At 48.0% G+C, this 24,782-nt stretch overlaps 2 protein-coding genes across 2 annotated transcripts in view; both read left to right on the top strand.

The window, feature by feature from the left end:
• The first annotated feature begins 1,383 nt into the window (after positions 1-1,383).
• dgat2 (diacylglycerol O-acyltransferase 2) lies at positions 1,384-13,936 on the top strand. Its single transcript, XM_077019456.1, has 8 exons — positions 1,384-1,696; positions 3,004-3,132; positions 3,872-3,979; positions 5,588-5,658; positions 7,133-7,337; positions 7,860-8,034; positions 11,963-12,165; positions 12,540-13,936. The coding sequence occupies exons 1-8, from the start codon at positions 1,657-1,659 to the stop codon at positions 12,692-12,694; spliced, it is 1,086 nt and encodes a 361-aa protein (XP_076875571.1). The 5' UTR covers positions 1,384-1,656; the 3' UTR covers positions 12,695-13,936.
• Positions 13,937-15,395: 1,459 nt separating this feature from the next.
• The window catches only part of uvrag (UV radiation resistance associated gene), a 66,074-nt gene continuing 56,687 nt past the window's right edge, over positions 15,396-24,782 (top strand). Inside the window, exons 1-6 of the mRNA XM_077019455.1 lie at positions 15,396-15,734; positions 18,528-18,645; positions 19,202-19,236; positions 21,285-21,446; positions 23,714-23,788; positions 23,955-24,040. Coding sequence (XP_076875570.1) covers positions 15,636-15,734; positions 18,528-18,645; positions 19,202-19,236; positions 21,285-21,446; positions 23,714-23,788; positions 23,955-24,040 — 575 coding nt within the window. The 5' untranslated portion in view covers positions 15,396-15,635. The remainder of the gene's footprint in view (positions 15,735-18,527; positions 18,646-19,201; positions 19,237-21,284; positions 21,447-23,713; positions 23,789-23,954; positions 24,041-24,782) is intronic.

The raw sequence follows: 24,782 nt of genomic DNA, 5'->3' as shown, positions 1-24,782 counted from the left end.
GAGTGAAGTCCAGTCTCAGCGTCCTCCCAGATCTTCTGATCTGATGTGGAGAGACCAGTGAATGGAGTGAAGAGTAGAGCTGGCATCCTGTAACACAGAGCGTCCTGTAACACAGAGTGTCCTGTAACAGTGTCCTGTAACACGGAGTGTCCTGTAACAGAGTGTCCTGTAACACCGAGTGTTCTATAACACAGTGTCCTGTAGCACAGTGTCCTGTAACAGTGTCCTGAAGCAGTGTTCTGTAACAAAGTGTCCTGTAACACAGTGTCCTGTAGCACAGTGTCCTGCTCCTGCATGTCCTCCCTTACACCCTTTCTGCTGTTTTTTGTGCAGTCCACTCCTAGCAATATACAGCTCCTACACACAATATTAAGGTGAAAACAAAATACGACAGTCATTACAATAGTCTCATTAAATGTGTGGACACCAACATAGAGCCAACAAACCTGACACTCAACAGATCCACAGAGCCAGATCTCCTCTTGGGCACTGCAGAACCCTTTCATCCAAGCACGGCTTTCTACAAAAGCTGCCCATTCTCTTCAGAGACTGTTGGACATCATCCTGATCGCAACACTTCACTTTAATGGATATTTTAGATGACTTTATACTTTATATCTTGTTAGAGTGTGCTATTAAAACTTAAAACAACTTTTAAACTTAAAAAGGTAAAAGGTTGATCAATAGCTAATTTTAGCCTGTAAATGATGGTTTATTGAGGTCAAGGATTAATCAGTCACACTATTTCATGCCAGCTGGACCTTTGACGTAATTCCAGATACTGTACAAATCACACAATTTGAGCAATGCCTAGTCTAGACTGCCTCTGTTTCCTCATCTATGTTGGCTGTGACTCCCTAGAACTATGGACCGATATAAAAAATTGGCAAGAGTCAAATTTGCCTGTAGCTTTCAGTATCTGATAGACAATAAGTCACACAAAATGTTTACTGAAAGTTATGATTTGTTGCAATCAGTCCTCATGGTGCTGTCCTGCCATTTACACATGAATTTGTCATTTTTCACCCTGGACATGTTACTTGTTACTGAGCCACGTGAGATGGGACAAGCAGGATGACAAGCAGCAAATCAAATATTGCGTACAGCTTTATTTAAATCAAAACGATTGCACAGCTTGTAGTATTATTCTATTATATTTTTATGATGTTATATGAACTTCAAAAGTTTTACTTTTTGTACATAATTTCACGTTTGATTACATATGCAGTGCTAAAGGTGTACAGATGTTGGTCTTGGCTGGGCGGGGTTAAGGTGCCCTTCACCTGATTGGCTGGCGGAGCTGCCCGTCCCGATGGTCCCTAACCTTAGTGCTTTATAACGGGACACTCAACGGTGTCAATAGGACAGCGTTAGGGCTGTGTGTTCACAACGCTACCTTTAAACCAGTGTATAGTGACTGTTATAACTTTATCGGGCTTTTTTCATCCCAGTGCATTATAAAATAATTTTTAATTTTCCAGTTTTATCATTAATCGTTTAATCACACAATTAAATCATTTATTTTCTTTTAGGAACGACCCCTCGACACTAAGCAGTGCGAGTGAGCACTGTGCGTGCTCCGGGGTTGACGGCTTTCAAACGGCGACTTTTATTTACATTTTAAAGCAATTTGAAGATTGATACTGTCTCTCCAACATGAAGACACTGCTCGCAGCGTACTCCGGCGTGAATAAGGGTGAGTTATTGGGTCTTAGAAGCTCTGAACACTAGGACTGTACACTACATATACGTTTGAACATTGCATTTCTGTTTTAAGTTTCTAGTTGTATCATTCACATTATGCGTAACTGGTCGATTTAATATCAGTAATGAGGTTAGCATATTTGAAAAGGCTCTTTGCCCAACACAACCACACATATCACTGAGTTTGAAATGTATTGGAGATTCTTGTGCTTGCAGTTTTAGAATAACAGTCACTCATTGGGGAATGATAGATACATAGATGAGAAACTGCATAGATGAGATATCTGTTAAATATGCTAGAGGCCAATGGGGTGCTGTGGATAGAAATGGTCTAGCTGGAGAAAACAGTATAATTGAATGGAAATGTTCCCTGGTTCAGAAAAGTTCCTTAGTGGACTAGGAACCACCTAGTACAGCATTAGAGCAGGAGTGATATGTGCATATGTGTACGGGGACTGGTTTAAAGTCTGCACACAACCCTCTGAGTGTTGTTGAGCTGACATGTCCCAGAATGCACCTCTGCAGTGTGAGTGATGTCTGGGGATGATGTTGACGTTTAGGATGGGATTATAATGGGGGGGGGGGGGGGGGGGGGGGGGGGGTCACTGGGGGTGCTGCAGCAGGTTGTTCACTGGGAGCTCTAGCCTTGAGCCCTGCTGGAGGTGGGAGGATGGTGTCTGGGAATGGGAGGTCTGGGAATGGGAGGTCTGGGAATGGGAGGTCTGGGAGCGGGAGGTCTAGGAATGGGAGGTCTGGTATGGGAGGTCTGGGAGCGGGAGGTCTAGGAATGGGAGGTCTGGTATGGGAGGTCTGGGAATGGGAGGTCTGGGAATGGGAGGTCTGGGAGCGGGAGGTCTAGGAATGGGAGGTCTGGTATGGGAGGTCTGGGAGCGGGAGGTCTAGGAATGGGAGGTCTGGTATGGGAGGTCTGGGAGCGGGAGGTCTAGGAATGGGAGGTCTTGGAGCGGGAGGTCTAGGAATGGGAGGTCTGGTATGGGAGGTCTGGGAGCGGGAGGTCTAGGAATGGGAGGTCTGGTATGGGAGGTCTGGGAGCGGGAGGTCTAGGAATGGGAGATCTGGTATGGGAGGTCTGGGAGCGGGAGGTCTAGGAATGGGAGGTCTTGGAGCGGGAGGTCTAGGAATGGGAGGTCTGGTATGGGAGGTCTGGTATGGGAGGGTCACGAGCATAGCACAGTGTGTGAACTGGAGACACGAGAGGATTTATTCAGTGTCCACTGACTCTGTCCCGCTGCCATCCTGCTGGTGTCCTGCTGGTGTCCTGCTGGTGTCCTGCTCCAGGTACGGGGTCCAGCCTCCTGTCGGCCCTGCTGGACCTGCCCTCGGCCCCCTGGCTGTCCCGCTCCAGGCTGGTGAAGCAGCTGCAGGTCATCGCCGTGCTGCAGTTCATCTTCTCCTTCCTGGCCTTGGGTGAGTGGAACATCTGGAGATGCAGCAGCAGACGCAGGCTGACGTCTCACTGCAGGTTCACACAGCATGAGACACCCAGGGGGCTTCTCTTATGAAAGAGAATGCAGGTTCCCTCTCTATCCTCGTCTCTCTCCTCTCTTCTTCCCTCTTTCTCCCTCTCTTTCTCTCTCTCTCTTTCTCTCTCTCTCTCTCTTGCTCTGCTGTACTTGTGTGGACATTCTAACACTTTTTCTTTTGTTCTGTCCGACTTCTTTACGTCCAGATTAAAACACAACTGTTATGTGAGTTGACAGATCGCAGATCGAACAACATCCTTCGCTTATTAGGATATTCCTCCTCATCATGAACACTTTTTATTAAATTAATTTAAATGAAATTTTATTAAATTAATTTTTATTTAAATTTATTAAATTAATTACATATGCATAATAACATATGCAACCCTTCACCAACCTTTAACCTTCAACCTTTAACATATGTAACCTTTCACCAGCCTTTAACCTCCAACCTTTAACATATGTGACCTTTCACCAACCTTTAACCTTCAACCTTTAACATATGTAACCTTTCACCCTGTCCATGATATTCCATCCTTGTCCTTCAAAGTCCACTTCAAGCCGGAAGTGTTGGGCTGGTTCATGCCCTGTGACTGAGTCAGAGTGCTGTCATTCCTGTCTGTTTCTATAAGCCGGAGGGCGGGATGACTTGTAAGTGAGCGTGTGTGTGTCTCCCGTCACAGGCATGGCGTGCACTGTGCTCCTGGTTTATCTGTTCTTCACTGACTGCTGGGTGGTTCCTGCCCTCTACGCTGCCTGGCTCATCTTTGACTGGAACACCCCTAAACAAGGTGAAGATACAGAGAGCACATATACTACAGCCCTACACAGAGAACACACATACTACAGCCCTACACAGAGAACACACATACTACAGCCCTACACAGAGAACACATATACTACAGCCCTACACAGAGAGAACACACATACTACAGCCCTACACAGAGAACACATATACTACAGCCCTACACAGAAAACACATATACTACAGCCCTACACAGAGAACATATATACTACAGCCCTACACAGAGAGCACATATACTACAGCCCTACACAGAGAGCACATATACTACAGCCCTACACAGATAACATATATACTACAGCCCTACACAGAGAACACATATACTACAGCCCTACACAGAGAACATATATACTACAGCCCTACACAGAGAACACACATACTACAGCCCTACAAAGAGAACACATACACTACAGCCCTACACAGAGAGCACATATACTACAGCCCTACACAGAGAACACACATACTACAGCCCTACACAGAGAACACACATACTACAGCCCTACAAAGAGAACACATATACTACAGCCCTACACAGAGAACACATATACTACAGTCCTACACAGAGAGCACATATACTACAGCCCTACACAGACAACACATATTCTACAGCCCTACACAGAGAGCACAAATACTACAGTCCTACACAGAGAACACACATACTACAGCCCTACACAGAGAGCACATATACTGCAGCCCTACACAGAGAACACATATACTACAGCCCTACACAGAGAACACATATACTACAGCCCTACACAGAGAGAACACATACTACAGCCCTACACAGAGAACACATACACTACAGCCCTACACAGAGAGCACATATACTACAGCCCTACACAGAGAACACATATACTACAGCCCTACACAGATAACACATACACTACAGCCCTACACAGAGAGCACATATTCTACAGCCCTACACAGAGAGCACAAATACTACAGTCCTACACAGAGAGCACACATACTACAGCCCTACACAGAGAGGACATATACTACAGTCTTACACAGAGAGCACAAATACTACAGTCCTACACAGAGAACACACATACTACAGCCCTGCACAGATAACACATACACTACAGCCCTACACAGAGAGCACACATACTACAGCCCTACACAGAGAGCACATATACTACAGCCCTACACAGAGAACACATATACTACAGCCCTACACAGATAACACATACACTACAGCCCTACACAGAGAGCACATATTCTACAGCCCTACACAGAGAGCACAAATACTACAGTCCTACACAGAGAGCACACATACTACAGCCCTACACAGAGAGGACATATACTACAGTCTTACACAGAGAGCACAAATACTACAGTCCTACACAGAGAACACACATACTACAGCCCTGCACAGATAACACATACACTACAGCCCTACACAGAGAGCACACATACTACAGCCCTACACAGATAACACACATACTACAGTCCTACACAGATAACACACATACTACAGCCCTACACAGATAACACACATACTACAGTCCTACACAGAGAACACACATACTACAGTCCTACACAGAGAACACAGTGGGTGGTAACTTGTTCTGTTTCTCTCCAATGCTCTTCTTGACAGGAGGACGCAGGTCGTCCTGGGTGAGAAACTGGACGGTGTGGAAGTACTTCAGAGATTACTTTCCCATCAGGGTGAGCATCAGCACGAACACCGTGTTCTGAGTTCAAACTTTGACCTGCTGCTGTGTATGAAATGAGATATAAATACAATAGCAGAACAGAGCCAGGCACGTCGTGGTGATTAACAAACCAGCCAGTCAGAGTCTACACTGGCATCTACACATTTTGTTAGCATCAGCATATATCAGCATACCAGGTAAGAGAGGAAGAGAGAGAGAGAGAGAGAGAAAGAGAAAGAGAGAGAGAGAGATAACACTAGGGTTTATCCTGTACAGTTAATAGTTATCAGCTGTGGAGGCCTGTCCTCCCTATCTCTCTCTCTCTCTCTCTCTCTCTCTCTCTCTCTCTCTCTCTCTCTCTCTCTCTCTGCTGATACACTACACACAATGCAGTGATTGCCCTGGAAATTGCTGAGTGTTTCTTTCTTTTAATGAGATTTTAAAAAGACAGTGAAAGATAAACAAAGTTTGAGAATGTTGTCTGTGGACATCCTGGGTTCTGGCTCCCAAGATATCAGATCATGAGTGGGAACTTGAATGAAGATATCAGATCATGAGCTTGAATGAAGACCCAAGCTTGGCTCATATACTGTACACGCCCATGAATCACGTCGCTGATCCGTCATCATCTGCTGCTAACAGATAAACACGCGGGCAGTGATCTCCATGAAGAGCAACACACTCCGAGCGTGGCCTGTCTGGCTTGTTCTCTGCCCTGCACCGTGTGCTTTGTGTAGTAAGATCACGGCAGTAGAAAGACACCTGCAGATATTTGGATTCAGCATACAAAAACACATAATAAAAACTGGCATCTTTTTTTGCATGAAGCAAAATCATTGTTAATCAGGAAAATAAACAGATAACTACGACAATAAAACCTTGAAACTTTAAAAAATCCTCAGCCTAAAATCTGAGTACATCTCCTGTGACTTGCAGACCTCGTCTGTGGCACTGGACTGAGTTTGACGAGGGAGATTTTGGCTGAAATGTTCACAGTGACCCTTGCAGGTTGAGCAGCGATCGGCCAGGTTTGAGCTCAGATAGCGTGGTCAGCCTGTGTTCCTGCACACACGTCTGAGCACACAAGTTCATTCTTCTGCAGGATGTCTGAAAGGAGGCACAGCATTCTCGCACTGGCATTTTGTATTTGTTTATTAGGAAACATGGCGTCCAGCTGTGTGTCTTTGTCCCAATGTTTACTTTCAGAATTTTGTCTCTGAACTTTGCTTAGCTGAGCTAGCTAAATATTCCAGCTAAATATTCCAGCTAAATATTCCAGCTAAATATTCGCTGGAAATGCAGAACCTCAGTTTGCCTGTTGGACTGATCTCCTGAGCTGCCTGTGTCAGGACCTTCACCAGAACCTTCATCAGGACCTTCATCATCCATATGGGCCGATCACTCCTTTGCTGTGGGAACATAATGCTGGTCTTTGGGTGTTGATATGAAGTGTTGTGACCGGTTTCTTTTCTGCTCATTTTCCGTAGCTCATCAAGACCCACGATCTTCTGCCCAGCCGGAACTACGTCTTCGGATACCACCCTCACGGCATCTTCTGCTTTGGCGCCTTCTGTAACTTCTCCACAGAGGCTACAGGATTCTCCAAAAAATTCCCTGGAATCAGGCCATCCTTGGCCACGCTAGCTGGGAACTTCCGTTTGCCCGTGCTCAGGGACTACATCATGTCTGGAGGTGAAGAAGCCTCCTCTGCCCAGCTTCTAACATGACATCTACTCATCTGGGTTATTCTGACATTATCTCAGTGACATTACACGTCCGGCAGCAGCCTAGCCTGACAGGCCAGAGAAAGGTGAGGGTGGTAATGAAGGCAAGCAGACGCTGAAGTTACTGAGCGCATATCACCTGAAACAGAAGCTACACCCGCCTGTACAGAGCAGATAAGAGTTCAGGAGGCTTGCAGGTCTCACGGGGACCTCTGAGCTTTACCCTGTTACACAGCGAGGCACGCGCTGTTCTGGCCTGTGTTTACTGTGAACACGTGTTTGTGTGAGTGCATGCCTGCTCTGTGAGATTATGGTATGGTTTCCCTGTTATCTGTGGACTGTGTCTGTAATGCGATGTTTGCACGTGAAATGACCAAAACAATCTTCTTGTTGTTTGCTTTGACTGATTTTTATGAGGAGTGGATGTTTGGATTTAGCTATGAAGTGGTGATGGTTGAGGAGATGACGTTCTTCATGGTTGGTTTTTCAGGTATCATCCCGGTGAACCGTAACTCCATCGACTACCTCCTCTCTCTGAATGGGACTGGTAACGCAGTGGTCATCGTGGTGGGAGGTGCAGCAGAATCCCTGGACTGTGCACCGGGACAGAACTGCGTGACACTCAAGAAACGCAAAGGCTTTGTGAAACTAGCTCTCCAGAAAGGGTAAACAAGCAAACATGTCTGACACAAGAAAAAAGTCTCTTTACATGAGGATAGTGGGGTGTGTCACAGAGCAGTGAGGGGTGTGTCAGAGCAGTGAGGGGTGTGTCACAGAGCAGTGAGGGGTGTATCAGCAGTGAGGGGTGTGTCAGAGCAGTGAGGGGCGTGTCACAGAGCAGTGAGGGGTGTATCAGCAGTGAGGGGTGTGTCACAGAGCAGTGAGGGGTGTGTCACAGAGCAGTGAGGGGTGTGTCAGAGCAGTGAGGGGTGTGTCACAGAGCAGTGAGGGGTGTATCAGCAGTGAGGGGTGTGTCACAGAGCAGTGAGGGGTGTGTCACAGCAGTGAGGGGTGTGTCACAGAGCAGTGAGGGGAGTGTCACAGAGCAGTGAGGGGAGTGTCAGAGCAGTGAGGGGTGTGTCACAGAGCAGTGAAGTTAGTGTCACAGAGTAGCGAGGGGAGTGTCACAGCAGTGAGGGGTGTGTCACAGAGCAGTGAGGGGTGTGTCGCAAAGTAACAAGGGGTGTGTCACAGAGCAGTGAAGTTAGTGTAACAGAGCAGTGAGGGGTGTGTCACAGAGCAGTGAGGGGTGTGTCAGAGCAGTGAGGGGTGTGTCACAGAGCAGTGAGGGGTGTGTCACAAGCCTACATTTCCACCTGATCACCAAGCTTCCTATTATTCTTTGACTGCCGTGATAACTGTATAGTGTCATTAAACAGTTCCTAGAGTATTGTAACCTAGTATTGTAACAGCAATACCCATAGTTGTAACGTGGCTCGCGCCACGGAGCGAGGAGACGGACACAAATGCAGAGATGAGCGAGATTTAATACAGGGAATACCAAAACCAGAGTCGATAGAACAGGCAGGGGTCATAACGTGCAAGCAGTCCGAACAAGAACAAGAAACAGGCATGACGAGACGAGAACAGGGAAGACTCACGGACCAGGCAGGAACAAACAGATGACGGGAAATACAGGGCTAGAAAAACAACGAACGTGAAAGCACAAACCGACTGATAGAACAAAACCACGGATGACTCGACTGGGGGAATGACGGGACTTAAATACATAGAACTGAAACAAGGAACAGGTGATAACAATGACACGGGGCGTGGTAGCAATCGAGGAAACACGGAGACAACGAGCAGGGCGGGATAAACAGGCACGGGACACAGACACAAGGGAACCCGGAGTGACAGCTAGGAGAGGGGGCGTAGCCATACGTGACAGTACCCCCCCTCAAAGCGTGCCACACCGGGGCACGCAAGGGCAGACAGGACAGGGAAACAGACTAGGACCGGACAGGGAACCACGGTCCATGGCAAGGGACAGGGACAGCAGACACGGGACGGACCAGAGGGACAGGACACGGGACCTGGGGCATGGCAGGGACAAAGACAGGAGACGCGGAGACTGGCCTAGAGTCGGACAGGGACACGGCATGACATGGGATACAGGGAGACTGGACAGGGCCAGGGCGAGGCACAGGAGCAGGGCTGGACAGGACAGGACCGGGAACAGACACTGGAGCGGGGCCAGGGGACAGGGCAGAGGTAAACACTGAGGTGAAGACAGCATGGACCACAGAGACAGGCACGGGCACAAAGCGGGTCGTGACTTGGGGAACAGACACGGGGACAGGGACCTGGAGGAACTGACCAGACGCAAACACAGGGACGGGTACAAGGACACGAACAGGCACACACACAGGAACTGGGACCAACACAAATCCAGGGACAGAACACGGGAGCAAGGGGAACACGGGTACAGAGGCAGGTGTACAGGGCAGAGCAGAGGGCACATAATGTCCGGGCCCAATAGAGGACAGCACAGTCTCTGGGGACACAGGCGCGGCCGGGCGGCGGGCAGCGGGCACAGGCGCGGCCGGGCGGCGGGCAGCGGGCACAGGCGCGGCCGGGCGGCGGGCAACGGGCACAGGCGCGGCCGGGCGGCGGGCAGCGGGCACAGGCGGAGCCGGGCGGCGGGCAGCGGGCACAGGCGGAGCCGGGCGGCGGGCAGCGGGCACAGGCGGAGCCGGGCGGCGGGCAGCGGGCACAGGCGGAGCCGGGCGGCGGGCAGCGGGCACAGGCGGAGCCGGGCGGCGGGCAGCGGGAACAGGCAGGGTCCGCTGGCGGGCAGCGGGAACAGGCAGGGTCCGCTGGCGGGCAGCGGGAACAGGCAGGGTCCGCTGGCGGGCAGCGGGAACAGGCAGGGTCCGCTGGCGGGCAGCGGGAACAGGCAGGGTCCGCTGGCGGGCAGCGGGAACAGGCAGGGTCCGCTGGCGGGCAGCGGGGACAGGAACCGGCGGTGAGGAGATGCACTCGGGGGGCGGAGCCGCCATACTGACGTCCTCGGGGGGCGTGTACGCCAAGCCGACGTCCTCGGGGGGCGTGTACGCCAAGCCGACGTCCTCGGGGGGCGTGTACGCCAAGCCGACGTCCTCGGGGGGCGTGTACGCCAAGCCGACGTCCTCGGGGGGCGGAGCCGCCAAGCCGACGTCCTCGGGGGGCGGAGCCGCCAAGCCGACGTCCTCGGGGGGCGGAGCCGCCAAGCCGACGTCCTCGGGGGGCGGAGCCACCATACTGACGTCATCGGGGGGCGGAGCCACCATACTGACGTCATCGGGGGGCGTGTCCGCCAAGCCGACGTGGCTTGTACTCCCCCCCAAAAAATACATGGGGGTGTCCTGTGGAGTAGCCGGCGGGATCAGCGGTGTTAGGTCCTCCTCCTCAGTGTCCGGGTTGAGCCTGGAAGAACACACAGACACACACGCCCCTCGGTGGCTCTCTCTGCGATGGCTCCGCCTCCTCTGAGGCGTCGGGAGCTCGCAGCAGCCATTGAGAGCCAACCGAGGGTTAAGCCACGGCTCGTCTGTGCGCTCGTTCCGTCTGCCCGCTGCTTGCACCACAGGTTGCTCACCCCTGTGGTGTTCGCCAAGCGGAGCAGACTCCCAGCGCTCAATAGGAGTCTCGCCGCGAAAGCCAGTAGTGAGAGACTGCGCTTTCTTTGGTCTGCGACGAGACTTCCTTGTTCCCACAGCGCCAGGGGTATTCCTGTCTCCGGCTCGTTCGCGCTGTAACACATGAATGTTAAACTGCACGGAAGCAGCCAACAACTCGTTACAGCGACTAAACTCACCGGAGTCTCGCTCTCTCGCTGTGTCCTGGATAGATCCGTGGTTATGTAACGTGGCTCGCGCCACGGAGCGAGGAGACGGACACAAATGCAGAGATGAGCGAGATTTAATACAGGGAATACCAAAACCAGAGTCGATAGAACAGGCAGGGGTCATAACGTGCAAGCAGTCCGAACAAGAACAAGAAACAGGCATGACGAGACGAGAACAGGGAAGACTCACGGACCAGGCAGGAACAAACAGATGACGGGAAATACAGGGCTAGAAAAACAACGAACGTGAAAGCACAAACCGACTGATAGAACAAAACCACGGATGACTCGACTGGGGGAATGACGGGACTTAAATACATAGAACTGAAACAAGGAACAGGTGATAACAATGACACGGGGCGTGGTAGCAATCGAGGAAACACGGAGACAACGAGCAGGGCGGGATAAACAGGCACGGGACACAGACACAAGGGAACCCGGAGTGACAGCTAGGAGAGGGGGCGTAGCCATACGTGACAATAGTATATCCATGGTGTTCCAGAAGCCATTAAACGAAGCTTTTAACAAAACAAAATGTCCTTGGCCCTATTTAACTTTAATTTTCACATTCAGACAGAATTAATAAAAAGTAGTCATATGTAGTAACACAATTAAAGCATCCTGAAAACACCCTGATTCATGGTGTGGGTGTCTGCGTGTGTGCATGTGTACGTACACGTGTGTGTATCTGTGCATGCGCTCTTCTGTCTGTCTGATGTGTGTTTGTACCTATTCATGTGTGTGTGTGTATGTGTGTGTCTCAGAGCCGACCTGGTGCCTGTGTACTCATTCGGGGAAAACGAGGCGTATCAGCAGGTGATCTTTCAGGAGGGCTCCTGGTGGAGATGCATCCAGAGGAAGTTGCAGAAGCTCCTGGGCTTTGCGCCTTGTCTCTTCCATGGCTGCGGCTTCTTCTCCGCCGAGTCCTGGGGAATGGTGCCCTACTCCAAGCCCATCAACACCGTCGGTGAGAAAACCTCACGGTTCTGCTCACATCACGGAGCCTCTCCCTGTGCTACTGGCTGTACTGCTGAATTATGGACACGACAATTTCATTAAACGGATCTTTTAGTGGAACCCAAAGCCCTTTGTTGATCACTGATTCTGTGTGAGTCTAGGACAGGATCACTTAATAGTTCAAGGATATCTTTGTAAACACAGCAGGCCCCCAAAGCTCTCATGGTCAGTTACGTTAATGTTTAACTAACCTTCCCTCTGGGCCTTCTGTTGATTATCTCAAGCATCTGTTGATGTCTTTTAAAGAGTAGTTAAAAGAGAAGTCTTCTAAAGTATGATGCTCACCAATGTGTTAAAGAATCAACAACACTTTCTCTCTTTCAGTTGGTGAACCCATCACTGTGCCAAAGGTTGCGGAGCCGACCCCGGACGTTGTGGATGTATATCACGACATGTACATCAGGTCCCTCACCGAGCTCTTTCACAAATATAAGACCCACTTTGGTCTGCAGGAGACCGACACCCTCCTCATTCAGTGAGCCAATCAGGGGTGGTGCAGCTGAAGTGTCTGAGCCAATCCAGGAACAGCTGCCCCGCTGAAGTGTCTCATTCTGAAGGAGGTGAAAGGAGGCCTGGTGAACATGCAGAACGTTATCTTCCCCCGTCTGGGGTTTCCCTTGGCCTCTCCCAGGGGGTGAGGGGGTTGTTAGTAGTGCTGCTTGAATGGGAGACATTTTTCACAAATACTCAGATTATGCCCTGCAAAGGGTACAGGTTTTTAATCTGTATTAAAAAGTCTTATGTGCTTTCTTTATATATAGGACTATTATACAAAACAAATTAGGATGGATGAGATACATAGATCACTGTGTGTTGTTGTTGGTCCGTGCCACTAGGTGGCGGTGTTCAGTAACAAGCTTCTCATTATAACTGATGCCATGTTTCATAGCAGCTATTGTCATAAAAAATGATGACCATGGGTCACTTTCAAACAACTAACAAACTCAGAATTCTAGAAAACCGAGAATTTCTATTTTTAAACTCGTTTAAGTGACAGAAGGTTTGTTTATTCCCCTAAGTTATTATTTTTTATTATTTTTGCACAAACAATGCAAGCGTCATGGAGATCACGTAGATGGTTAATGGTTCTGTGGCCCTCAGGTTGTAAACGATTGTGAAAATGTAAATGATCTGGTTCATAATTCACACCTTTTTGCGTCAATGGAACAGTGATTGAACCAGAAGTGAAACTCATTATTTTAAAAACAGTCCATGTTAATTTGTATTGGCATAATTTTAATATGCAAATTTCACCAAATTAATATGCGCCTTCTTTAGAAGGGGAAAAAGGAAAGGAAAAAGGTGATGTTGCTTAATAAAATATTAATAATGATTATAATCATCAGGGAGTGAGTGAATGTACAGTACTGACTTTGTTTATTTGGCCACAGACTGTAGGTAACTCACAGTGTCTGTTCTGTTGATTGTGCGCTAACTAAGTGATGTTGAACGTTTAATTACCGTCGTGTTGATTGGATTCAACACTTCACATCAGCATGCAGGGAAGGCAAGAGAGGTGCTGCAGACGTCCAGCACGAGACACGTTCAAGGGCGGAGTCAAGGGCGGAGTCAAGGGCGGGGCTTAGTAGTTGTGAGCAGGGCTTGGACAATTGCAGGCAGAACTACAGTAATCAAACTTTCCGTGCCCTCTCCAATTTGTGCACAGTGAATCTTTAAATTAAACTTTTATATATTTCTAGAATAAACAATGCATAAAGCTACTGTGTGGCTTCTTCTCTGGACCAAAAGAATGCACGCGTGTGTACGTGTGCACACACACCCACACCACAGAAAGAAACACCAGCTCCCTTAGATAATCTGTATTTAATACAGAAAATGTGTGCAACATAATAATAATAATCTTTATTTGTATAGCACCTTTCATACATACATGCAACTCAGAGTGTAAAACTCAGAACAAGTAAAACTCAGATCAAGTAAAAGAAAAACACAATAAAATAAGGTAATAAAATAATAAAATAATTAGAATAATAGAAGAAAACAACAATAAAATAATTTAATAAAATGGCAAAACCTATAATAATCAGAATAACAAACATAAAATGTAATTAAGTAATAATTACATGTGATAAAGAAATAAAATAACTTTTACAAAAAAACGATTATTGTCTTTCAGATGTAAACACTTTTTCTTCTCAAGCATGATCCAAACACAGCAGGTCAGGAACGTGATGGGACGTGCTCCAGTAAACTGTGTTTGGACAGGACCCAGTTCTTCTCGTTCTAGCTCACCAAGGACCGATGGCCTGCTGCTTTCGGCGTCCGTCTGGCCTGTGTGGGTATTCCTACAAGAAAGGACACCGACTACACTTACAATTTATAGACTTGTTCATTTTGTTAAGGCAAAATATCTTTATATAAGCGAGTGTATTCAGATAAGACACAGTCAGGCGCTCGGTTCGTTTGTAAAGAACACTGGTCAGACAGATAATTGTGTAAACTGTAAATTATACTGTAAAATTGCCTCCCCAGACGCTCACCCATATTAAACTACGTGTATGTTATTTTACATGTGCATATTGCAGTACATCTCGTATATGTTACAGTACATATATAACATTGAGAGGTTCTCGTTAGACAGCAGTAAGAGTCGAGATGAATGAACTGCGGCATCAATTCGCATCGTTTCTTGGTTTCCCAACAAACCAGCAATGGCGACCTGATACTACAAGGGAAAACTCATCGGTGCCCTCCAGTGGGGGATCTAACGACAATGCGACAATAAACACATTACAGCAGTTTAAATGTTTTTATTTCCTTGCCCTTGTCTGGCCAGTTTGTTTGCTCTTTTCTTGTTGTGTTTCTCCACGGAAGAAATGCATCGCTACACTAGCACATCTTATTCAGATTAGTATAGGTTTGTTTTGTCCTCTTATTTCCAAGAAAACGTGCACGAGGAATTTGCATTTGCCGTAAACAGCGTTGAGATCGCATCTTTCTAAATCGTGTATATTTTAAATCTCTGGGAGGGTCACGTTACCAGAATCTCGCCCCTTGACTTCCTCATATTTGCACAAACTCAGCTCAGCCCCGCCTCCCAGACGTAGTCCCCGCCCCGTTTCCCTGATTGATAAGCTTTCGGGCCAATCGACTCACTGCACCAACTTGCGCTCCTTGCATATTTTATTGATTGGCAAACGCAGTAACCAATCGCAGTCGCGCGAAGGTTTGGCCATCAAGGTCGGGAGAATGGCTATCTAAGCGAGGCTGACTTTGTTTATAACGCGGCGCACAGAGCCGCCATATCGTGTTTGTTTGTTTTATTATTAGTCAATGAAGCACGACGTGGCTCGGACTTAAACCCATTACTGCGAAGGTGGCTGGGTCGGAACCGCGGATGGGGCATGAGCGAGCTGGGCTGCTGACTGAGGCGAGCGCCCATGCCGCGCCGTTAGAAGGATGAGCTCCGTGTGGGACCTCGCCGTCTCCTCCGCGTCCGTCGGCGGCACCGCGGCGGCGTCGTCGCGGACCTTTCATGTGGACCTGACGTCGCAGCAGGTGGGACCCGCGGGCCCGGGACCCGCAGTGCGGGTTTATCGGCCTCGGAATCACGGGCTTACGGACGGACACAAGCGGTCCGGTGTCACATGTCATAACAGCCCCGGTCACAACGTTTCTGCCGCGGGCCTTGAGCCTGTCTTAACGCCCCGAGAGCCTCGTAGGCTCGGGAGCCGATATGACGCTTCGTGTTCGAGTTCAGTGGCGGGCTGCGTGAGACGCAGCGCGAGACGCAGCCGCGAGCACCCGTCACTTAGCCCGCGAGACGCAGAAGAGAGCAGCCATCACTTAGCCCGCTGGCTAACGTTGCTAAGCAGCAGTCCGGTGTTGTGGCTAGCTGGCTGGCTGACTGGCAAACCGACGAGGGTGAACCAGGGCAGGCTAGAGTGGGATACACGGTTGTGAGAAAGCCGAGTGACATTTGAGAGAAACTCGCCTCTCATTTCCCTTCGCGGGGTTTGAGTAGGTTGACTCGTAGAGCGACTTAGCTCGCCGTTAACCGTGGTTGACAACACTGGGTGACGTTAGCTAGCCTGTTAGCTTAGCAGCTAATTCCTCGGTTTACTAGCTGGGTGCCCAGGGTCCCTTTATCTACCCAGTCTCCTGGACAGAGCAAACTAGTTAGCTCGCTTTCTGAAACAACACCGGGGCTTCAGTTTTAATAACTGGTAACTTTCCACAAAAAAGTGTCCAAAGAGCAAGCTGACTGTCCACAGCTAGGTATTAATCTTAAAGGAGACGTCGGTTGTAAATTTGGTGAATGAACGGTTTGGATATGTTGAGTGTGCATTATGCGCGGCTTGTGTAAGCTGCACTTACACTGTGTTCATTAACTGTCCCGTTATTGTGCCTTACATTTCACATACTCAACCGAATAAACAAAGAGCTCTCTGTGCTTTGCTTGGAGTGCAGTAACACACCATAACCCTTGCGTAACTGTCTACTCATACAGCATACTGCAACTGCTGTGTTATTCACGACAGGCAAAGTAAATGAAGGCTGTATTTAGTTATTGAGTACAACCATGGTGTCGTGGATCTCCTCGAGTTTCACAGAGCAACATTTGAGGAAATGTGCAGTACAGTAGGTGAAGCCCCTGTTTTACAGATCAAACCCAGCGAAAGTCAAACCTGTAACTAATAAGTTCCATTTCTCAGGAAATGGTTATTATAACTGCCCTTACATGCCTGTCATTGCTTTGTTTTCTGACAGGCTTTCTGGTGTAGACAAAGTCTGTTAGATTTCTAGTCCTTTATGCTTGACAGGACAGTTTTGATACTGCTGCACAATAAAATGTTTGAGGGACATGCCACAGTTTTTGTAATTTATTAAAGTGAGCTTTGTGTACTTTGATCATGCATTACAAACCTTGCTGTATTTCTGTGTGTGTTTGTAGTATCTGCCTGATCATCAGTCTGTCTGGGAATCTCTTCAAGACCAAGATGGGCCTACTTCTCAGCCTTGCTTTTATTAATAAGTTTTTTATTAAGTGTGTTGTAGCTTTGCTCTTTTTTCTGGTATTTTGTGTTCAGTGTGGAATACAGATCAGAGGCAAAACTTTCCCCTGAACAAAATGAGTTTTTTGTTTCAGTAGCTCTTAATCCATAAGGGAGCCCCGTGACTTAGATTTGTGTCCTAATGCCTGAGGGGCAGTGGTGCTGCAGGAAGGTGCTGAGCTGAGGTGTTGGCAGGCCCGGCTCTCCCAGGGTCTTGGTGCCTGGCAGGCAGTACTCAGCCTGCACACGCGCCCCTCCTGCCATGGGGTCATTTCCTCATAGAGATCCAGGACATGTTGGCCTCCTTGCACTGAAGCCCCACTATAACGCCTTGTTGTTTCACAGATCCCCCTGCCCCCATCTCTCTGTAAAAGACAACATGTTGGGCTGTGATTCTTTTCTCTGACCTTTCCAGGACTCCATGTTGAAGGGTGCTGTTCTCTGTCTCTTCCAAAGCTGCATGTTTTGAGCCTGGTGTCCACCATCCAACAGTGAGATCATGATCCAGTATGGAGCAGAGCCTGGTCCTATGCTAACGTACTCCACACAAAGGAGTGTTGTCTTGAGTTCATGTGCCAGTGTTGCAGTGGCCTGGTCTTAACATGAGTGCAAATCCTTGTTTCTGTGCAAGGGGAGAATCAGCCGTGTAAAGTTTGTGACAGTCTGGTGTTTTGTCATTTATGTTGTCATTGCCTGGGACGCAGAAAATTTGGGATGGAGCTGAGGATGGAGCTCTGGGGTGGATTATACCCTTCTGGGCTGTCACAGTGGACTCTTGGACACATGGACAAGGACCTTCTGTCTGACATGATTTATGTGATAGTCTTGTCTCTAATGCGCTGCAGTGTTTATCATGTGTCCTGTAAGTTAATATGTGTGGAGAAGCACAGGGTCATGACTGGACTTGTCAAATATACTGGCACAAGAAGATGTAGAGAGAATGAATTTGGGAAACACTGGTGAGAGACAGTATGTGAAAATTGTGGATAATTTCTTAGATTTTCTTAGAAATCTTTCCAGATTTTCCAAATTCTCTGAGCCTTTTTCATTTCCCCCTGGGTCGTAACTCCCGGGCTCTCTCGGCTGTCCTGGGTGGCTGTTGAACTGTTGTAACTTCCTGTCTTCAGGCCATTTTCCATGGAACAGCAGAAGGGCTGGAACCTAATGGTCTGCATGAAACGATGGCGTCAGCACAGCACTTTACACACTGATGACCTCTATTACTTCCTGTCCATATCTCTCTCTCTCTCTCTCCCTTTCTCCCTCCCCCTCCCTCCCTCTCTCCTCTCTGCTACAGAGACGTCTTCGCCACCTGCGAAGCATCGCTGCGCGGAACATCGTGAACCGGAACCACTCCCCGCTCCTTGACACCTACTTCACGCTGCACTTGTGTCTGGGTGACCGTATTTCTAGAGGTGACCTTCCCCGCTCTCTCTCACCCTCTCCGTGGTCTTGGCTGTCATGGACAGTGGATCCGTGCCTTGTGCTTCTCTTGTTGTGGCCTTCAGAGGTTGTTTACACACCTCATTCAGCTCCGTTTACGTTATCCAGTGAGATCAAGGCATGTGGGTTTGAATGTTGGGAATCTTGTAAGTCTTGTAAGAATCCTGTTATATGACTAATAAGATCTGTACTCTTCCTGTCATAAGGCCTGTTTAAAAATGTACTTGTTGGAGGACATATAAGAAGTCTGCTTAAAAAGATTTATTTGTGTATAAACAAAAAAAAATCACATTTGAGCCACTTCACGTTGGTAATGTTAACATAACAATATAAATGTACCTTTTCCAGGAGTATGTATGCAAGTGTTGAGGTATATAGATTTAGTACTGTAGAGAGAATGTAGTACTATAGACTGAATGTGGTACTATAAAGTGCATGTGGTACTATAAAGTGAATGTGGTACTATAGATACAATGTGTTTATCGAATTGTGTCTGACTACTGTGTCCACTGTCCATCTCCCCAACAGACTTCTACCGCAGTGAGATCATCAGAGACTCTCTGGTGGGTTTCTTCCTGTAACATTGATTTATATGTGATTGCCCATCATGTGCATTTGATCATAAAGTGTGTAGTTGTCAGATTTAAATGGCAGTATTGCAGTGTACTAACATCATTAATCCCATGTCTGAATGTCACATGATTGCAGCATTATGAGCATGGCCTTGTCCTGCTGTAGTGGAGTGGTGGTGGTATGTCCCCCACCTGGGACCCCCCCTGTTTTCCAGCTGCCCCCACATGTTTGCTAGGAACTCTGAGCTCTGGTTTGATTGGTTGAGGTGTGGAGGTGCTGGGAGCTGGGCTGGAGCTGGGGTCCGGGGCATGGTCTTGCTAGCCTGCAGGAGTCTGCATGAACTTGATATTAGCAGAGGATGCAGATGCTGTAGTGTCACAGAAGCACATACTGTAGCTCCATTTGAGTTGCTGGGACTGGAACTACCTTAACACTAACAGCCATAGCAGGGTCTCTACACCAGGGCCGGAGTGGGCCACTTTTTCAGCCCAGGAGTTTCATGCCCAAATCCGGTCCAGACTATAGATTGACATGAGTCGGCCCATCGGGAATCCTCCCAAACCTCCCGATTAGCCACTCCGGCTCTGCTCTACACTATGGAGTTACTCTTTAGAATGATCTCTATTCATGCATGAGAGGCTCCTGCAGTGCCATATGACCGTCATCTTAAGTCGTTACAGTAACCAAACAAAAAACCTCACAATAAACCAAAATGTATTTACCAAACACACCTATCTTTACTGAGCAAATTAAAGTCACCCATGGAAAACCTCTAGCTATGACAAAGTGGGTATTTGATGTTCCACGGAGTTGAGTGACTTTGTCATTTTGACTTATTGTTTCTCCTCTGTAAGAAATAATAAACCCACATAGAGACCACATGGCTCAGCAGGGCTGTGTGGTCCTCTTCATCCTGTCTGTCTGTCCCCTGGCCTGTCTGTCTGTCCCCTGGCCTGTCTGTCCGTCCCCCTGGCCTGTCTGTCCGTCCCCCTGGCCTGTCTGTTTGTCCCCCTGGCCTGTCTGTTTGTCCCCCTGGCCTGTCTGTTTGTCCCCCTGGCCTGTCTGTCTGTCCCCCTGGCCTGTCTGTCTGTCCCCCTGGCCTGTCTGTCCGTCCCCCTGGCCTGTCTGTCTGTCCCCCTGGCCTGTCTGTCTGTCCCCCTGGCCTGTCTGTCTGTCCCCCTGGCCTGTCTGTTTGTCCCCCTGGCCTGTCTGTTTGTCCCCCTGGCCTGTCTGTCTGTCCCCCTGGCCTGTCTGTCTGTCCCCCTGGCCTGTCTGTCCGTCCCCCTGGCCTGTCTGTCTGTCCCCCTGGCCTGTCTGTCTGTCCCCCTGGCCTGTCTGTCTGTCCCCCTGGCCTGTCTGTCTGTCCCCCTGGCCTGTCTGTCTGTCCCCCTGGCCTGTCTGTCTGTCCCCCTGGCCTGTCTGTCTGTCTGTCCCCCTGGCCTGTCTGTCTGTCCCCTGGCCTGTCTGTCTGTCTGTCCCCTGGCCTGTCTGTCTGTCCCCCTGGCCTGTCTGTCTGTCCCCCTGGCCTGTCTGTCTGTCCCCCTGGCCTGTCTGTCCTCACATCTCAGCTAGCTGCAGGTCCTTCTGTTCATCAGCTTCCTCACCCCTTTCCTGTTTCTATGCCCATCTTCCTTCTCTATTGTTTTTCTCCTTTTGTGTCTCCCCTGATCTCTCCCCTCTCTCTTCCTCTCTTTCATCCTGTCTATCTCCTTTTTCTCTCCTCCCATCCCCTCTCTTCCTCTCTTCCCCTCTGTCTTTCTTCTCCCCATTGAGGGTTTTGCTGACACTGTCAGTATGACTCCTGATGTGTAATGTTGGCACATCCTGTTAGAAGGCTTCTCCACTCACACATACTACACACTTTTGTTAAGTTTGTTCAAATATTTTAGGTCCCAGTTAATTAGGTCACACACAATTTACGTATTTCTCCTAATTTCAGCTTTCAGGATTTAGACCTAGTGTATTGTCATCTTATGTTGTTTACAACTGATGCATAATTTGTGTGTGTGTGTCTGTCCGTGTCTGCACGTGTGTTCAGAATCCGACATGGCGGAGTCTAGATTTCGCCATGCTGCCGGAGCTGCTGGACACGTCAGTGTCGTGTTTCGTGGTGCGAATCTGGGGTGGCAGAACTGAACAGTACCAGCTGCTCATAGAGTGGAAGGTCAATCTGGATGGCCTACGCTACACAGGACAGCAGGTACACACACACACACACACACACACACACACAAGCACATCATTTTTTTTGTTCTTGGAATTTGGATTCATTTTGGGAAAATTCTTTTTGCTTTCTTCATATGTATACAAGTGTCTTTGTAATTTGGTTGCAAATAGTATCTTGGCTATTTCCTGAACTACACTCTTCTTGATGGAGATGACTGATGTTGTTCCTGGGATCTGCTGGAGTCATTCTCCCAGTTTGGAGGTCACATCCACATCTACTGCTCAGATTTACCACAGGAACCACTGTTTTTTTCAACATCTTTTCCAGCTCTTCTCTCAGGCCTTGATGTTCCTCAAGCTTTTTGTGTTCCTTGTACCTAATCTTGCTCACTTGGGGTTGCTACATCGATCACCACGGCCCTCCTCTGCTGTTTATACATCACTACTTCGTCTGGTTTATTAGCCATTACCATTTTGTCAGTCCAACACCTTTGGGGATTTCCACCTATGTGAGATTCCAAGGTACTTGGCTGCCCACATCATCTCGTATGTTCCCCTCAGTTCCAACCACCTTCCTTCTCCTCGTAACCAGCAGACCACACTTATCCAGTCTGAATGTGAGCTGATGTCTTGTTCACTTTTTGCATACAGCTTGATGTCACTGGATTCATTCCACATCTGGTGTCTGTGGCCACTGTGGTGGTGATGTCACTGAGGGGTGACTGCAACAGGGACAGGACATCCATCACCTTGGTACATCTTGCACATGGTAGAGACTCGTGTTAAAGGCCTGAAGTTGGTCTTCCACAGCCCTTCGTTAAGGCTCGGAGTCCTTTTGATGTTATACAGCCTCACGCGTGGGGTCATAGGGTTTCTTGTAGTCAGTCCAGGTGGTCTACAGGTGTATCAGCAAACGTGAATAAAGATTGATGAGAAAAAGCATCAGCCTTATTAAAGTAGTAGAGGATTAGCGAGTAGTGAGACGAGATTCCTCTGTGTGTTTGTGTGTCTCCTGACGTTGTGACTCCTTGTCCCTTTCGTGGAGGCAGACAAAGACATTTTGTCCTGCTAATGTCCTGCACCCTCAGTTCCCCTAACAGCTGTGGGCATTTCTGGATGTGTGAGAAGCTGCAAAATCAGGAACGTTTTCATTTGTTTTTGGAAAGAATTTTCCTTGCGAAATCAGCTCTGTTTTGGTTAAAATAATCTGAGGCAGGACTCCTTTGATTTGTGCCTCACATAAAAGTGAGATCTGGATCCTTTATGAAATTTCCTGACTTCATTCTGGTCCAGATGTTTCCAGCAGTGCTCAGGTGCAGCAGTACTGCTCCAGCTGGTCCAGACTCTACAGCCAGACCTGAACCAGCTCATCTACATTATGAAACCAGCAGCTGTACACTGTTCTAACATTTCTACAGGTTTCCTTATGTAACTTTTGGTCTCTGGCATAAGCAGCAGTCCTGCTGTAGTTCATGCACTCGAGAGAAGTCCGTTCTCTTGCAGGCTATTTTAATGCCACCTTCTGTAGATGTGGTTTTAATTAGGTCATGTTCTAACGGGCGCCATCTTCGTTTCCTCACCCTCGGTCGGTGTTTGTCACAATGCGGAGGATGAGGCCGGAACTTATTGAAATGAAACGAAAACATGCTGAAGAAGAGATAACCAGACACAGAACCAGTCGCCATTCTATAACCGTACGAGCACAAGCAGAACGCATGAAAGTGGAAGTCAAAGCCCAGACAAGGGCAGACGCGAGACAGGACCTTAAATACACACATTAACAAGGATGATGACGAAGGACAGGTGTGACACAACCGGTTAACGAGGGAGGGGCATGGCCTCGAGGACACACACACACACATACACACACAAGGAGAAAAAGTCAAAAATACCAAAGATATTGTTCTTAATAAGTAGGTTTACAAATCTTCAGTTTAAAATACTGCCCAGGCTCTTTGCTATTCTCATGTTCCTGCATGTCTCAGTAAGGGCTGGAAGTGAATCTCTCTCTCTGTTTTTATAGATTGGAGTTCATGCCCACGATTCCAGTTGTCTGGGAACTATCCAACACTCAGAACCATTAAAGAGTTCCACAATGGCCAATTCTAGTTTTTTTGTCATTAACTCCTCAATGAGTGTTGGCTGACTGTTTGAGTGCATTATGCTTTCTTGGATTTGAGTATATGTTTATATAATTATTATTATATAAATATAATACATATATAAAATATTATATATGTTTATATATCCATCCATCTATCCATCTCTCTGTCTCCCTTCCCCTCTCCTTGTCCTCCTCAGATTCGTTCCAGGAATCCAAATGAGATCATATTTGGACTGAATGATGGCTACTATGCAGCTGACTTTGATCAGAAGGTAGGACCTGATGCCACAGTTTAAACCTTAATTATACATGTTATAGCAATTCATTTCTTTATTTCTAGCTTGCTTTCTGGGATTAGTTCTGGTTCCTGTCTCTGACACACATTTTCTTTCTGAAGCTTTTCAAACAGTCCTTGTTTTTTTTATTTTTCCCCTTTAGGACAGTTCTGAGGGAAGGAAGAACAGTTTGCTACAGGTTGACCAGAGCTCTGTGAGAAACTCCTACAGTGTGTTCTCTCTGCTGAGGTATGAATGAGAATGAAACTCCTACAGTGTGTGTTCTCTCTGCTGAGGTATGAATGAGAATGAAACTCCTACAGTGTGTTCTCTCTGCTGAGGTATGAATGAGAATGAAACTCCTACAGTGTGTGTTCTCTCTGCTGAGGTATGAATGAGGATGAAACTCCTACAGTGTGTGTTCTCTCTGCTGAGGTATGAATGAGGATGAAACTCCTACAGTGTGTGTTCTCTCTGCTGAGGTATGAATGAGGATGAAACTCCTACAGTGTGTTCTCTCTGCTGAGGTATGAATGAGAATGAAACTCCTACAGTGTGTGTTCTCTCTGCTGAGGTATGAATGAGAATGAAACTCCTACAGTGTGTGTTCTCTCTGCTGAGGTATGAATGAGGATGAAACTCCTACAGTGTGTGTTCTCTCTGCTGATGTATGAATGAGGATGAAACTCCTACAGTGTGTGTTCTCTCTGCTGAGGTATGACTGAGGATGAAACTCCTACAGTGTGTGTTCTCTCTGCTGAGGTATGGCTGAGGATGAAACTCCTACAGTGTGTGTTCTCTCTGCTGAGGTATGGCTGAGGATGAAACTCCTACAGTGTGTGTTCTCTCTGCTGAGGTATGACTGAGGATGAAACTCCTACGGTGTGTGTTCTCTCTGCTGAGGTATGACTGAGGATGAAACTCCTACGGTGTGTGTTCTCTCTGCTGAGGTATGACTGAGGATGAAACTCCTACGGTGTGTGTTCTCTCT

Source organism: Brachyhypopomus gauderio, chromosome 10 (genome assembly GCF_052324685.1).
Source record: "Brachyhypopomus gauderio isolate BG-103 chromosome 10, BGAUD_0.2, whole genome shotgun sequence".
NCBI lineage: Eukaryota > Metazoa > Chordata > Actinopteri > Gymnotiformes > Hypopomidae > Brachyhypopomus > Brachyhypopomus gauderio.
Note: the sequence above shows the minus strand (reverse complement) of the source record. Positions and strands in the feature narration are given on the sequence as shown.

What these genes read in the sequence shown, in the direction of transcription:
- dgat2 (XM_077019456.1), top strand. Translation starts at nt 1,657, where the DNA reads ATGAAGACACTGCTCGCAGCGTACTCCGGCGTGAATAAGG. An exon ending in GTACTCCGGCGTGAATAAGG is followed by an intron (nt 1,697 to 3,003) that starts GTGAGTTATTGG and finishes GTCCTGCTCCAG; the next exon opens with GTACGGGGTCCAGCCTCCTG. An exon ending in GGACTACATCATGTCTGGAG is followed by an intron (nt 7,338 to 7,859) that starts GTGAAGAAGCCT and finishes TTGGTTTTTCAG; the next exon opens with GTATCATCCCGGTGAACCGT.